Below are 16,255 nucleotides of genomic sequence, written 5' to 3' on the forward strand. Positions count from 1 at the left end.
TGAAGCAACTAAATATCTCGAAAATTGTCTCTGAATTTTTGAAAGTATGGGATAAGGTTTTTTGCTACATGAGTTATTATGTTACTTTATATGAATCTGCATATGTTGCATGATACTTATCTTCCAAAGCCATTCACAATGGTTTTGCTGGGATTTGGAGCCTTTATTTTTGAGAATTATCTATATTCTTTGGTTTTGTTGGTGTGGTTTAAGAAAGGAGCATTTTTACTAGTACTAATCAAGCTTTCTCAAACTTAGAGGAATGCCTAAATGAAACAGGCAGCTAAATCTTTCTCTTAAAATCATAAATGTAATGAAAAGTTGTTGTTTTTTTCTGATTGTATTTAGTTCAAATTTGATTTAGCATTTTATTGCTACTACGCGTAAGCAATTTCTGCTTTCTGTTTCTCTTTCCACCCATTAATATTTTCTACTTTGTAATAACTTTTTACTGTTTCAATTTCAATCAAATTCCCATTTGAACACAGGTTGCTAACTGTGAATTATTTGAATTTTCCTTTTTAGAAGAGATTACTCTGGGAATCATGAACATCAAGGACTTTGTAGTACTCCCAGGTTCAAAAGCTGGAACCTCAGTGAGATTAAAAGCCAAGTAAGTGCATTTTTTCTGACGATGATAGTGATGTTGTTTCAGCATTTTTAATAAGTTTTAATGCAACATTAAGTAGAAGAACTTGCTTGCATTGGAACAACAAGAATCATAATGCATTTATTTTCTAGTACTTCGCTTTTATCCATAAGCCTTCTTCTTTTTTTCATCTACTTTGAGGTACGTTACAGGTTTCATGAATCTGTATATCTAATTATAATTTGTAAAACATAAATACTTAGACATTCACTGGTTTATTATAACGTAGCTAACAAATCTTGAAGTACTGATGCAGTTGTATCAAATTTTCTTTGGGAGAGCCATGCCACTGTTCCCCAAAGCAACCAAACCCTAAATCCAACATATTTTTATTTCGACCTCTGTTTTGCCATATACTCTTTTTGCCCTTAGGGCTGTGTATCTGGAGGGCAGGCACTTTAGGCTGCCCTTTACTAGCACGTCCATGTGCTGTGGAGTTGCAGAGGTCCCTGTCGGAATAGAAGCATGTTCCTTTTTAACATCAGAGCCTGTCTTGTTGAAGGGCTTTTTGTCTTTTTCCAGGGATTGCTCTTCCTCAGGCTCTCATATTTTGCTTGCTGGGAGCAGAGTCTCTAAATTCTCTGAGTACTGGTTCAGCAAACTGCTTTGTAAGATGTTCTGGGGTGCACGGAGGCACCTGACCTCCATTTTTCAGAGCTGTGTTTTCAGTCTTGGTGACCTGTCTTTAATGGCAAATTTCTCAATGTTTTTTTGTTTTGCAGCTTTTAACATTTTCAGATATTTTCTTACATGTCATTTCTAATATTTTACTACAGGAATGTCAGAGAATTGAAGTTAGAAAAAGTACAACTAGAACTAGAAAATAAGGAGATGGAAAAGAAATTACAGCAACTACAATCAAACATGAATAGAGAAAAGGAAGAAAGAAAGTATGTGAAATTAATATTTAAAAAAGAATTCAGTGAGCCAGTGCTTTCCTCCCTTCCTCTTTCCCTTCTTCCCTTCTCGCCCCCAGCCCCACAAAATTTAGAGTTCAAAGTTGTATTGTCTGCTTTGTTCATCTATCTCTTCTCAGCTTGGCCAGTGATAAGCTTGCTATCCTGTCACTTCTTCAAATCTCTTTCAAGATGAAGATCCTTTTTGGCTCAATTATTTCCTCTTCTGTTCTCCTTTTTTTTTTTTCTTAATTATTTTTTATTTTTATTTTTTCCCCCCTCCTATCTCAGATTGAACGCAGAAGCGGGGGAAATGCTACCTCTCTTCTGCTGTTCCAGTCTAGTTTCTGTTTTGGAGGAGGATCTGGTCTTAGTGATTCAGTCCTTTTTTTGCATCTGTGTAACTTTTCAGAAAGACTGTTTTCTGCAGCCTGGAAAAAATGCTTTTGTATCCAAAGTATCTTTAATTGTTCAAGTCAATGCATGTCAGGAACTATGGAGCCTGTTAACCTCTGTGCTAAAGCTATAACTGACTCTCTGCTCTTGCTTAGTTGGAAATCCTTCCCTGCCATCTCTGATGCCAATTGTGCTAGTCACTAACAAATCTGTTCTACACTAAAATTTGTGTTGTAGGTTTATATGCACTTAGCATGGTAAAAGATGGTGCATATTAGCATGCCCTAGGGTAGATTGGGTAATCATTTTCTGTTGTGTTTTTGTTCTTCCAAAACCATGAGAATTGATTGAACTTTCATATGTCTAAATTTAAATAATAGTGGTCAAAAATAAATGCTTTAAGTGTTGTGTTTTCATTCCTATTCAAGTAGATGCAAAGTAATCATAATCCAAGGGGGTGGGAGGGGTTTGTTTTGGGGAGTTGGTGATCTTAAAAGCTTTTTATTTTTGTGGTGTTTGCTTCTTAATATAATTAAGGAAAACAGCTATGCTGCTTTGGCTGGTTCTTACAGAAGACACACGGATAGTAATATTTTTGCTGGTATTGGTTCACAGGAAATCAAGGGCTTTTCACTGGAGAAATGGGCAGGCAGGACCAATGACCATCCAAGCTCGCCTTTTGTCTCAAAAACAAGAAAACAGTAATAAAGTAAGAAACTATCAGTATAGTCATGGATAATGCCATTTAAAAACAAGATTTAGAAGACTTGTACCAATATGCCAAATTTAAATACTATAAAAATGAAAATATAAGCAAATTCACTATAGAATTTAAAAGATTGCTTATTTTTTCATGTCAAGCCTGAGTTTCCCTTTGAGCTGGAAGAACTCACTGGTAATCTGCTGTTTTCTGCTTGCAGTAGGTAAAAGCAAACTCTGCTTGCTTCTGTAAGGTTAGTATGGTAAATCTAATATGATACCAGTTAGAGTCATCAGGAGTCTGTCTTTCAAATTAATTTAACCTTGTCTACAGATGACTGGATCTGAGATACCAGGTTTCTTCTGTAGTTTTGAGTACAAGTTTGCCATCTTCATAGCTATAGCCTGTGTGAGAAATGCACTGGAGTTAAACATACTCGACTTCAAACTTCTTCTCTAGCTCATTGATGCTTTAACTCTGTCTTGCCTGACAGCATCTGTCTTCACTGTAAATCTCTCATCTTTCTCTCTGGTTTGTTCTCTGGCATATGCAGGTTTTTTGAGCATTGCATTTCTCAGCTTTTGCATGCCCAGTATCTTATCTCTTGATGATTCTGTGTTGGTTTACTTACAATCAGAACAGAAGGAGGCTGAGACCACAAGCACAGGTTCTCTTGCCACCTGGCCCACAGTAGCTGGCATAATTAATATTCAAAATAGTGGCCAAATAGTGCTGACATTTACTTTTTTTTTTTTCTTTTTTTTCTTTTCCCTCTCTCTCTATCCGGAAGCTATTCTGTATATGTTGAGAAGATGATGCTATTTCTGCTGGGGTTGAGGAGAGGGAGGTCCCAGTGGAGGGTTTGTGGTGGCAATGGATGGGTCGCATAAATGCTGTCAGTGCAGATGTTATAAACCTATATAGCTTTTTTCATGTAAACACTAGCATTTTAGAAAAGTGTACATTTTCATTACCAATTTAGAAACCCTTTAATATTTATAGTCCTGTACCTTAGTATAAGCTTGTATAAATATTCTAATATTTTCACTTGTATAAATGTTCTTATTTTATAAATATTTTTAGGTATCTTCAGGAAAAGTGACACTGAAAATGCTCAAAGAACAGATTCAGGGTAAAGACATATGTGTTATCTAAGTGAAAAGTTCCTTCTAATAAAGTATACCTTTTGGAAGTTGCTACAATGAAGCAATAAAGATGCTAATAAGAGATTGGGATGCTCTTTTCCAGAGCCAGTGAAACAGTCATTTAAGGGTGAAGTGGCAAAGGCTGTAGCTTCTGAAACCCCTGAAATGAGGGGAGCACCCTATGGGCAGTGTGAAACTAACAGTGTGTTGCTGGTAAGTGGTTACTATATAGCAATGCCATATAGGAGCTCTACAGTAAACTCTAAGCCATGTGTAGCCTACAAACCATTTATTTTTAGAGGTAAACTGGACTGAGATGTTAGAAATTGATTTGTGGGAATTAGAGGTCATGCAGCAGTTCAGTGGAAAAATGTTAGGATCTAAACTGAGGGTCATGGAGTGCTGTGCTTGTTCAATTTAAATTGGGAATGACTAAATCTAAACTATCCTGCTAATATTTTTTTCCATCTATTGTCTGTTTCTCTCTCCTTTCTAATTCTGCTCTGAAATTAGTAATGCTGTCCTCTTAGTAAAGGCAGCTAACGAGAGTGCAGTAAGTAATGCGATATGAAAAATGATCTTTTGCATTTAGAATAGAAAATGGTAGCTATGATTCCTTTTTTATTTGTATTTTTTTCTTGTGGTTAAAAAGAAATCAACACTATCCTTAGCTACTTTGAGATGCGTGGTACGTGGGGGTGGAATGAGCCAAGGAGTAAGGCAACTACAGAGGGAGCTCTCCCTGTTCCTTTCTCCAAGGATGTGCTTTTGTGGTCTCTCTGTGTTAACAGTAGGTTGGTGATGCCAGGTCAAAGCCTCTGGGTCCAGTGGAATGAAAGAGTTGGAAAGGACAAGTGACCAAACTCTCTAGTTTGGCAGTGGTTGCTTTTTTTTCAAGCTAAACTTGGACTCATATAATTATTTATAATTTGAGCTTTCCTAGACTAATTTTTAAATGTGTACTGGTACTCCAGTTAATCTTGTTAACTGTTAGAGTGTCTGTCTCTAGCGAAGAGCTTCATTAAGCAGAATGCTCAGACTGAACTCCATTAATTAATTGTATGTAATTACATATAATTTAAACTAATTTATAGGCTATGTCACATTCCATATAAAACACTTTACTGGAATATTCCATTTGATGTCACAGAGGACAACTTAAGTTACTGAATTCTTACTTATACTTGTGCTCACTATGTAGTGCAGCGTAATTCCATGAGCACAATATTGAAATTAGGTGATTCTGTCACCATCACTGTGCTCCCTTCTGCTATTTTATTATGTTCCGTGGAAAGTTTATATGTGTGTTTAGAATAAATTAATGATTTCCTAATCATTCTGTTAACAGACAGAAGCTCATGTTGGAAAACTGGAAGTTTCCCACTGTTTCATGTCTGTGATATAACTAGAGATATAGGCTGTGGCTAGTGCTTTCTGCCTACTAAAAACATATAAATTATTTTTATTTATTTTGTATTTTTGTATTTTTAGTATGCTCTTGATAGAACATATTTAGCAATTGGATGATTTGATTTCCATGATAGTTAAACTAAGCACAGGGAATGGGGTGCCACATTGGTGCTGTTGATAGTAAAAATGTTGTTACTGCTGTATATAGCTGGGAAGAGGGGTTAGCATCAGAGAGCTGTGTTAACTAATTAAGTGAAACTGTTTCCAGCCCGCAGAATCAGTACAGACAGGCCTTAAAAAACAGGAGACTGGGTTATTACTACAGGGTGCATTTAATGAGGAAGAATCTACACAATCTTTTCAGGAAGCTTTGATGCAATGGAGAAATAGATACTGTGATCACAGAACTGCACTGAATTCCAGTGAGGTGCTGCCAGGTATGAAGTTATTCTGGCTTAATTGTACTTTAAAAGTGTTTTGGAGCTAATACTCATTCTTAAAGTAAATACTTCAATTTGTAGAAAACGAGCAACTTGCTATTTTCACAAAACAGATACGCTCATGTCTTAAGACTGTGCGTGTTCAGCTGTCAAAGTACATTGTCTGCCTTCCACAGACTTTTATCTGTCTGTCTCAGTGAAAAAATGCATTCTGTTGAAGTATGCCTGAAAAAAATAGGAAAAAAACCCACGCTTGTCTGCTTAGATTTCTCCAATATAGTCTCTGACCTTTACCCCCTGGATAGTGTTCATTCTTTCTGTAATTTTCCTACACATCCTAGTGATACTTTTTTCCTGTTTATGGCATGGTGGGGATTTATTTGTGGAGTCATGGAATGTGGTATTCATTTAAAAATAACATAGCAAGCTTTAAATGAATAACTGTATACATATTTATTATTTTAGTAGCATCTGTGGGAGTTTGTGAAGTACAGACCCACCTTACTCTGATGAAAGAACCTATCCAAGTTGAATTCAAGGCGGATGGTCTGAGCTACATGGAAAAACTCTTGCTTAAGAAGCACAGAAGGTATTGAAATTACTAATGTAACAAGTGAAAAATCCTTAAACATGAACTCTCGATACTGTATCAAAGTTTTGATGAAATTTTGTTAATTAAAATGATTGTATATAGGGTATTTTAATTAAAATAATAATTGTAACCAGATTTGGTAACCAAATATTTCAGAGCTACTCCAGGAGGAGAAATTTCAAGCATTCTCTGCTCTGTTTGTTGCAGCTTTTGAAGTACTTGACAATTTGTTTTAGGGGCATTTCTAATTGAAGAGGTTTCATAGAGGAAAGGAATTATGATCTTCAGGATACTTATTTCTAAACATAAGGGGGATATCTTGTTAATCCCTGAAGCGTGAGGGGAAACTGATGAAATCAGAAGTTGCTGCTTGTCAGTAGCAGTAAATATTGAGTATGTACTGCTGAGATAAAAAGCATCATTATTTTATATGTATTAAAGATTTTTTTCCTTTTTTCTTTTTTAGAACTCCTATTAATGAAGTTTCTAGTAATCAGGTTAATGATTTAAGGCCTGTCCAAGCACTTAATGAACATCAGGCTGCTGTGATTGGCGAAGAAGGAGGTGGAAAAGGAGATGATGATGACAGTGATGATGATGACTATTCAACAGGTGTATTGGATTTCTGTTTACTGAGTCTAGCTGTTAAGGATCTTTTTTGGGGGGGAATATTTTTCCTCTCTCTGATTACTAAGCAGTCACAGACTAGTTTCTACCTGAAAAATGTATCAGGAGATTCTTATGCTGCTTCATAATAAGTAAAATACTCAAAATTTTGTAGATGTATGAGATAGTTAAAGCTGGAAAAAGTGAGTGTATCAAATGTTGTTATATTTTGTAGTTGAAGATATGAAGAGATATTGGGCAGCTCTTTTTAAAGAGAAGGAACCCAACATTGTTTCTGAGAGGGCAGAATCCTCTCTGAAAATTGAGATCCTTGATGGTGTAAGTATGTAATGAATGACTTTGTGCACATAGGATCACTGCAAATATGATTTGCTTTAAAAGGCCTGTGCTTTTTAATCAGATTGACATGTTAAAAATTTAAATTAGCAGCAACTAAATATCTAGTAAGAACTTTATTTGGTATGGTGTTGATCCACACTACATATGTGGAAAGAGTAGATTGCAGAAGGTTCCCCATAATTCTTTTATTTTGTGTCCAACAACCCCAATTTGTATAGAAATTGTACAAAAGAGAATTTACAGGCTTCTACTCGCTTGAGTTAGTATTTTTGGAATATTAATCTGTTGCTGAATATGTATTTATTTTTTTGATTAGTCTTATGACAAGGACTTGGACCAATCATCTAACTTTTTGGTGATGGAAGCTGGGGCTATGGGAATGAATAAGCAAAGAAAAACTGAACCACTCAAGCAGTCTGGAAGGTATCAGAAATGCAGAGATTATTTGGAAGAGGGAGTAATCCTATCTTGCTTCTGAAATAGTTGCATTCCTAAATAACAAGCTCTTTTCAGAAAATCGTTTCCTGTGAATCTTGGAGACTCCTTGACTGCAAAATGCTTTAGGGCATGGCTGGGAAATTCCTCTTCTCATCCTTATCATAAGACACAGCCTGTGCTAATGTTATGATGCTGTCAGTTCTTTCAGTTCCTTCAGTTCAGTGCTTTTCCAAGATTCTGTCTGTGATGACTCTGTCATCTTCAAAGTTTTCCTTTTGTGAATGACCTAGTGATCTAACAAATATTTTATAAGAAGTTCTAAAAACAATTTATCAGTTAAGAGACATATGAAGCACTTACCATTAAAGTTGGTAAATACTAAGTTTGTGTCCTCAACTATGTCTGTAGTTAGAGAATTGTTGCTTTGAAAATTGTTTGCTTTATCCCTTCAAATGTTAAATCATGTAAGTTGCATTTCTTCATATGTGTAGGTCTTGAATTACAGATGAAATTTCTTTTGCATGTTTTTAATCGCAGTAGGATCTGTATCTGGGCTGTGTTATGCTGTGTGCTTTAAAGATCCTGTCGTGTGATTAATCGTGTAATTGCAGGCACACAGAGTCCTCATAAATGGACCTGTGTTGCTAACGGTGCATGTGCAGTTCTTGTGATTTCCTAAAATTTATCTATGGTTTGATGTGATCTACCTTGTTATATTTTGCTCTTTTGGTCTTTCCTGTCCCCTCCCCACAGTGGTGCAGCAACTTCAGACCAGAGGAGCCCAGTACCAGACCTTGTGCCAACACAAATTGTAGGCGTAACAAGAAAGTCATTTGGTCATTTAGATTCTACAGCTGACACTCAATGTCCTTTACCTCTTCTTGATAGAAGTCCTATTTTTCCTAAAGAAATTTCTCAAGGTAAGTTTTGAAAGCCTCTTCTCTGCCCTGCAGAATTGTATTACATAGTTTTGTCATAGTCACATAGGATGTGATAATCAACCAAGATAATTGCCTGAAAAAAATCTTAATGATTTTTTTTAAACGATGTACAAGCTACTTTTAAAGAAGTGTTAAGTAAATGCTACTATTGCAGTTCTTAAGATGTCTCTAGTTAGATTATAGAGCATTTTAAAAGTAAAGAGGCAAAACTATCAAGAAGTATTTGGAAGTATGTTAAAAATATTATCAAGATCTAATGTGTTCATGGGCAACAACATACAGAAATGGACCCACTGGATGTAGAGCAAATACTACTGAGCAGTCAGTCAGCTCAGTTGTCAGATCTGGAAGATGCTGAAAGTTTATTATTATTATTTTCTTATGCCTTAGGGCTAGCTTGAACAGAAGGTTCTTGTTTTGAATTTGTGAAGAGCAATTGTGTAGGTTTACAGGTTATAACTAATATAAATTTCCATTAAATATTCCCCTGTTAATTATTTTATTTGAACTCTTACAGAAAAAAGAGTTTTCTGCAATTGTCTTGAAAGAAATGTAGTGCCCAAGGAAAGTATTAAAGTCAAGACTGTGGGAAGAATGCTTGGCTCTAAACTATATGAAAAGATCCCTAACCCTACTAAACCAGTAAGCAACAAATATCTCTGAGACACAATTATGGGAAGACAGAGATTCATGAGCGTAGCCAGTCCTCAGCGGTAAAATATTATATCTTTAGTTGCTAAATATATCAACTATGTTGCCTATTTATTTTCCAAATCAGCTGAGAGATACTAACAATTGTATGGATTCTATGAAACACTGTGCTCCTCTTCCTCCTTCCTACATATACGGCTCCCCTTTCCCTACCACCCCCTGCAAAATATACCCACAAAGGAAAAACGCTCAGGAGGATAGTTTTACTTGGAGAGGTTTGTTACTGTATCGCTTGTTTCATCTTGGGAGGATAAAAAGGCTTTTGTTCATGTCATTCTGTATTGTCAGTCTTTGGTTGGTAGTTGTTCCAAAAAGGAAAAAAGATAGACTGGTCTCTATCGAGAGAAAGTCAGGAGAAAAGAAAAACAAAAAACACTACAAAAGCAAAGCACCCTGCTCTTCACATGTTGATACTGAGGCTGCTTCCTCTCGGTTGGATATGATGAATTGGAGATACTCTTATCGAATCTAAAATATTCATGTATTCTTCTGCTGAAAAGAAAGTTGGAAGTCAATAGTAATTGAAGACAGGGCTGTTAGATTTGATGTCATTATGAGGCAGTAAGTATTGCTTTTCTTGATTTAAACAAAGATAAATAAAAGCAAGCAAACAAAGGCTGCTTCTCATTGCTATGTTCAGTCAGAGGAAGGAGAGACGGAAAACTCTTGTCGCATAACAACTGGAGTCTGTAGGTTTTGAAAGCACTTAAAGCCATCAACATTATAGAAAAAGCATCAATTACATAAGGCAATTAGAATCATTCCATGTTTTGTGAAATGATCATTTTATTAATATAAACTTCCAAGGGAGTTGTATGTAGCCTTTTTCTTTTTGATGTTTTTGTGTTTTATTCAAGTCATTACAGGAAGTGGCCCGAAGAGAGAAATGTGTTTCTACATTGAACTGTGGACTTGAAGGTTTCTTTGCTTTAGGTGTAAACCCTAAACAAGGAATGCCCAAAGCATCATCTTCACTTTGTGCTGATTTGAATGCTGCAAAAGATAATATTTCATTTTCAGGTAATGGTATTGATTAAATGCACTTTGTGAACTGCCTCTGGAATACCTCTCTTCATGTAACTGCTCTACCTGGATCTACCTTAAAATCACTTTGGGGTTACTGTCATAAACTCAGTACCTTGTGGTGGTAGTTTACATCAATATATCAACCTAGGTTTTTTTTAACCTAAGGTACTTAGTGTGCTATATAATTTTTTTCACATAATGTTAAGAAAACTTGTTTTATTGCTTCTTTTAGTTGTACATTCGATGTAGCAATTATAGTAACAGTAAATACATTATCACAATACGTGCAAATGTTTTCCTCCAATGCTGTTGACATTCAGGAGATGGAAAGTGGACTATTGACAGAGGCTTAAGTGAATATGCTGATGACTCTGTGGTTCAAGATGTCTTAGAAAATCAATTGAACAGATCTTCAAATCTTCTGGAAAGACAAAACCCTCAAAATAGAATGTCTGCCCTGATGGCAGCATACCCAGGTAAGGAAGGTAAGGATAGAAACAGTTTTGAGGTTCTACTTTACTGGTTGTTTTTACCTTTTTTAGCATGTTTATAATCTTGATATCTTTAATCAAACCATGCTTGTGTAGTGATCTTCTTCCTTTGGGCCTTTAGGGTTTTTAAGATGCAAGCTGTATGGCTCTTTTTTTTTTTTTTTGTTGGGATTGTAATACTCTTTTCCAAGAGAAGTATTTTTAGAGTTTCTCTATTTTTTTTCTTACTTTTCAAATGGTGTACTTGAAGATGCATCTATTTTTTCAGCTTCTCTGATAATGAAGAATGTAGCCTAGAAAACTCCATCTTAAATGCTTCCTTTCAGAGGAAATGACATTACTTGTCTGTAAAACAATCCATGACTGTCAAAGTAGATTCCAACAAACGCAAAAGCATTTAGCAGATGTAGCTGTGGCCGGGCATTGGAAACACTAATTTCCCTGAGGTGAAGTGAGATCTCTGAAGACTTGCATTCTCAAGTTGTGCTGTTTGGTAATTGTATTATCAAAGCGCTTCCTTTTCCTTACATACCGTCAAGTCTGTGATACTTCTGGTCACATTGTCCTCTCCAGAGTCATACTAGATGTGTGTTTTTGGTTGTTTTTTGTTTTGTTTTGTTTTTTTAAAAAACTACCAAAGTTCTTATAAGATAATTTCAGTAAGAAGTAATCCTAGATTCAAAAGCCAAATCTTATGAGAAAAGAAAACAAGTAATGCATCCTGCACTTTACACTTTTCTCAATTTCAGCTGTCTCTGGTGGAAAATAACTTACATTTTTCTCACATTCTAAGCAATCAATATGGCATTTTCTTTTTAAAAATGCTATGTGTGAAATTAAGGGGCAATTTTGAATTGCAGAAAAATATTAATATTTTATTCATGTGCCCCTAAATTCAAAATGAAAGAACAAAAGTTTTTCACAAAGTTTTCCTTATTTGGTCTTTTCCCTCAAACATGATGTCACCATATATGGTCTTGAACTGGAAATGTTTCTTTAGCCCATAAGTATGAGAGGCTACTTCACCTGATGAATTTAATGTTTTTATTAACACTGAGCAATTCAGTTTTACTTAAGATTAATAAACAATTGGATGCAACTGGTGACTTTAACTTAAGGTCAATAGTGAGCTGAGTCTCAATTCTCTTTATACATAAGATCTTGAATATTTTAGGAGTTGTGACCTTTTGTGTTATATCAGGGAATGATTCTAGAAGACCATGGTCAACAAACATGCTATACTCGAAATTGGCTGAAAAGGGCTCAACAAGCACTCGGCCAAGACCAAGGAGTTCACCTGCACATCCAGTGAGAGGTGTTAATGAAGCGTCAAGAGAGAAGTGCCTTGTAGATGAACATGATGAGGATGTTTTGGGAGAGGGTGCTGACCACGAAGCCTTACTCACTCTGGAAAGAGAATTACAAAGTTACACAAGTAAGTGGCAGTGCTGCTTTTTCCTTCTTTAAAAGAAGCCTAATGTAAAACAAATTATTTTGTCTTCTGAGACGTAATTGGTTTTGGTTCCAAGCACACTAATCTTTGAGATACAAAAGACTATTTTTGTGGTTGAACAGAATGTTTTATCTCCATTGGACTGTATTTTAACCCTCTGTTAATTTAGTTAAGCAAACTACAATCTGAAAATTTAGAATTTTTATCCATTGCATTTTTGTTCCAGAAATCTGCTGGGTGCTAGAGACTCTGTCAGATCATGAGTTTCTTTTGACTAGGTATCCTTTTATTTGGTTAGGTAATAATGAGTCTCTCTGATGTTGGAAAGTGGGATTTGTTTTGATATGAGGGTCATGGGGAAGGTGGCGTGCAAATTACAGATCTGTCCTGAGGAGCTCTACCACTAATAAGACACAGCAAAGCACAACAGTTTAGGAGAGGTGTCTTCCTTTGTTTGACAGGTTCTCATCAAACCCACATTTCTGCAGGGTTGATGGGAGTGAAAGAATGAAGATCCATGCTGCCTATGCACAGAGGAGAGCAGGGAGGGGAAGTTAATACTCAACAAACTGCCCCGTTCTTCGTCTCCCTCTTCATTCCCATTTTCTTGGAAGACTTTTCACTTATTTATTGACTTCTGTCAGAAACATACAGCCATATGAAACTATGAAATTAATGGTATAGGTATCTGCGTTTCCTAAAAAAGGATAAGCTGTGAATGCAGTCGATGACCTTTTTGGATTGATTGGGGCAATAGGTGTTGGAATATAGTCTGGTTTGAGGTGCATTCATCAGGTAGCCACTTGACCTCTATCTTTGCTCTAGTATTTGTAGGTTGCCTAGGAATTAGGGGACCCTACATACAAAAGTTGATACTTCGCTGGCATAAGATCTTAGTAAACCCTCTGTCTATCCCTCCCGGTGAGACAGGAACCATGTAACACAAGTCATTTAAGGGTTTATAGTGACATCCTAAACTGTTTGTTTGTTTCTATCTAAAAGACACGTACCTCATTGCATACCCTTTTTTTTTATATGTGATACTGAAATGCACTAAAATATTTCAGGAAATACTCAGGAGAAGGTTTGCAGCTTAGCGTTTGAACCCTTTCATAGTCCAAGTTTTCACAAAAAAATGGAACTAAAAGACCACAGCAAAGTTGATACTTTAAGGTAAGTTAAACCTAATGGTTCTAGTTCTGTGATACTGTAGAATGCTTGATGTCCCAGGAGAACCAAAGTGAAAACAGTCTTGACTTCCTGATTGCTCATCATGAATGTCAACAAGATACTTTATATGTTGCTGTTTTAAGTCAGTACTCCTCAGTAGTGTTAGTCTAACTAGGTTACATAGTGATTCTGTATTCTGTACGGTGCTTTTCAAATTATTTTTTGTTATGTTATGTTTTACCTCTTCTAGGATGTAGGATTTCTCAAAGGCATGATAGTGACAATGCTGTTTACCTCTCTCGGTTAAGAGCTAAAAATGTGTGTGATTAAAAGTTGAGGAGAAAAATGAATATAGTTGCCTATAATTTATGTATATATGCAATACATTCAGAGTTATGTTTGTGGCTTTATTGTGCATATGTGAACATGTTACTAACTCTTGGAGTAGAGTAGCTTGAAAAATTGGAGTTGCTGACTGTGGTGTTTCTTTTAAGGGGCTGGGATGAAGGCCAAATGGATGATGAGGAGGAAATTCTGAAGGATAAGCAACAGGTTCTTGCATTGCAGTGAACACACAAAGGATTTAGCACAATTGTTCTCAATAAGATACCAAAACAAGAAGCAAATGGAGAAGAGTTTTGAGTGCTGCTGATATTATTTATATGGATTATCTTGTAAGCTTATGAATAAAAATGCTGAATCACCTGATTTTGACTTTCTGTTCTTTACTATTCTTTAGTTTTTTTTATTCTTTAATTTTTAATCAATGTACAGTTACTTTCCTGAGGATAAAATTTCATATACAAAAGCATTTTTTACATTATGCAGGTAACATGCAAGAAAGTTTTACTGTAGTGTTTTTGCATTGAAAGTAACTCAACATGAATGGACTTATTTGGTGAGATGAATAGTAGAAAGTGTAATAGGACTTGTGTACTTTTGTTTTACATGGTACCATATGGTGACTTTCAAGTAAAACGTAGCTTATTTCACCAGGTGATGTACTGTAGGAGTGAACTTTCAGTTTTCAGTGTCCTCTTCTTTTTCTGCACTCTGATTTCTAAGATGTTTTGCCAGAATGGGTATTTTTCCTTCGACTTTTGTTTAAAAAAAAATGCAACTATTAAACTGTAGCTGCAAAACTTAAAAATTTTATATCATGCAAGATCATGCAAGGCTTCCGTGTGATTATGTTGGGAGATTAGACTGTATTAACTCTAATCCAAGGGGATATTTTGATGTTACTGTTTTTTTCATTGTTGTGGTGGTGGTGATGGAACTGATAACCTTGACAAGAAGATCCTTTTTTCCTACTGTCCCTGTTTTAGAGATGCTGAGAGCTGAATCCAAGTGATAAGGGATTTGCTGAAAAAAAATTGATCCTTTCTGATCAATTTTGATCAAAAAGACCAATTTGTGTGTGTGTTTTTATGTCTTGTTTTGTTTTTTTGTTTGTTTTTTTTTGTTTTTCTTTTCCTCTGAGCAACTAGGGTGAGTCTATGTGACATTTTTTACGTTAGTTTTTACATTTGAAGTGACCATTTTTTTTTACAAAGCCCAAGTCTTGCAAATTTACTTGACAGTTTATTTCTTTTGCAATTTACTTTGGAAGGGGATTGTATCCACTATATATTAAATCATTCTAGCATTCATGTGGCCACGTCTAGCTTTGAGTAACCTGGCAGTTCCCCAGCTGCTGTCCTTTTCTGTTTCTGCAGCCTGTCAGAGTACCCTTTCTGTTTCCTTGTATGTCTTCTTTTTTTTTTTGAAATGCAGTGTAAACCTTGAGAATTTCCATATGGAAGTACAAACTCGTAGTATTCAGCAAGAAGGTAATTAGATTGTTTTCTCATGGTGCTTTCTAGCTGAAAAGCTATATGGCACATAGGGCAGAACATTGCTAAATTAAGTGTATTAGAATTTGCTCTATTTGTAGGAAATGCAGTTCAGCTAGAAACAACCCGTAAGGAATATTTCTAATGGCTTATATTTTCTTAAGAGAGATACTTTAAGCAACTGTAGGTCTCTTCTTTTGTTTCAGAACTGATTAAATTATGCAGTTATTAGCCAGACCAGAGTTAAGATAATGTTATTTGCAATGTTTGCTGGTTACACTAATATTATGAATATTATTCCATGTAAAGCTGAATCAGTTTTAAATTTACCAGGAACTTTTTAGGCCTTCCTGGTAAGAACACGTGTCCACTGAGGAATTTTAAAATTAGCAATGTAACTTATATTGAAAGGCTGCTGGAAATTGTTCTGCTGCTTTTACAAAGCAGCACTTAAAAGAATAAGGAGATTATTGTTCTGAGGAGTTTACATCTTAAAATGCTGTTCACTTCATCAAAAACTAATACACAAATGTCATGATTAGATTTTATTTCTTCTGTATTGCACTGGGAATATGAAATACCTTTTGGTAATTTAAGTTGTTCATAAGCTTCAGGACTTCAAAAGAAAGCATTTTATAGCTATATAAAATTCCATTCTGCCTTGCAAATTAAAATTTGCTTAACTGTCATAGATAAGTATCACCAAGTCACATTTCTTATGTTGCATGAGAGGGCTCTGTTTTGAAAGTCAAAATAGCTTTCCTAGACCATATTTTGCATTTTAATTTTTCAACCTGCATATATTTGGCACTGTAACTCTGAGAAGGTTTGGGTTCACTTATATAACTTAAGTGTGTAACACTTGAGTATTCTAATGCTCTTGCAGTAAAGTCCTTTGCCTTCCAGTTTCCTGGCAGCACTTGTTACTGCCACTTGAAACAGGCTGAATCCCTGGGAGCTCTGACTGTGGAAGCAAAGCCAATACCTGTGTTGCTA

The 16,255-nt window shown here is 35.6% G+C and overlaps 1 protein-coding gene across 1 annotated transcript; it reads left to right on the forward strand.

The window, feature by feature from the left end:
• The first annotated feature begins 490 nt into the window (after positions 1–490).
• On the forward strand, positions 491–13,483 carry ZBBX (zinc finger B-box domain containing). The gene is made up of 16 exons (XM_088523822.1): positions 491–613; positions 1,426–1,539; positions 2,557–2,650; positions 3,725–3,773; positions 3,890–3,999; positions 5,465–5,633; positions 6,105–6,225; positions 6,695–6,840; positions 7,070–7,173; positions 7,511–7,617; positions 8,386–8,552; positions 9,091–9,215; positions 10,127–10,304; positions 10,631–10,786; positions 12,003–12,236; positions 13,322–13,483. Exons 1-16 carry the CDS (start codon positions 546–548, stop codon positions 13,429–13,431), a joined length of 2,052 nt encoding a protein of 683 aa, XP_088379948.1. The 5' UTR covers positions 491–545; the 3' UTR covers positions 13,432–13,483.
• The last annotated feature ends 2,772 nt before the right edge of the window (positions 13,484–16,255 follow it).

This window comes from Tinamus guttatus, unplaced genomic scaffold (genome assembly GCF_059628265.1).
Source record: "Tinamus guttatus ecotype Peru unplaced genomic scaffold, ASM5962826v1 Tinamus_guttatus_pri_ptg000198l, whole genome shotgun sequence".
NCBI classification, from domain to species: Eukaryota; Metazoa; Chordata; class Aves; order Tinamiformes; family Tinamidae; genus Tinamus; species Tinamus guttatus.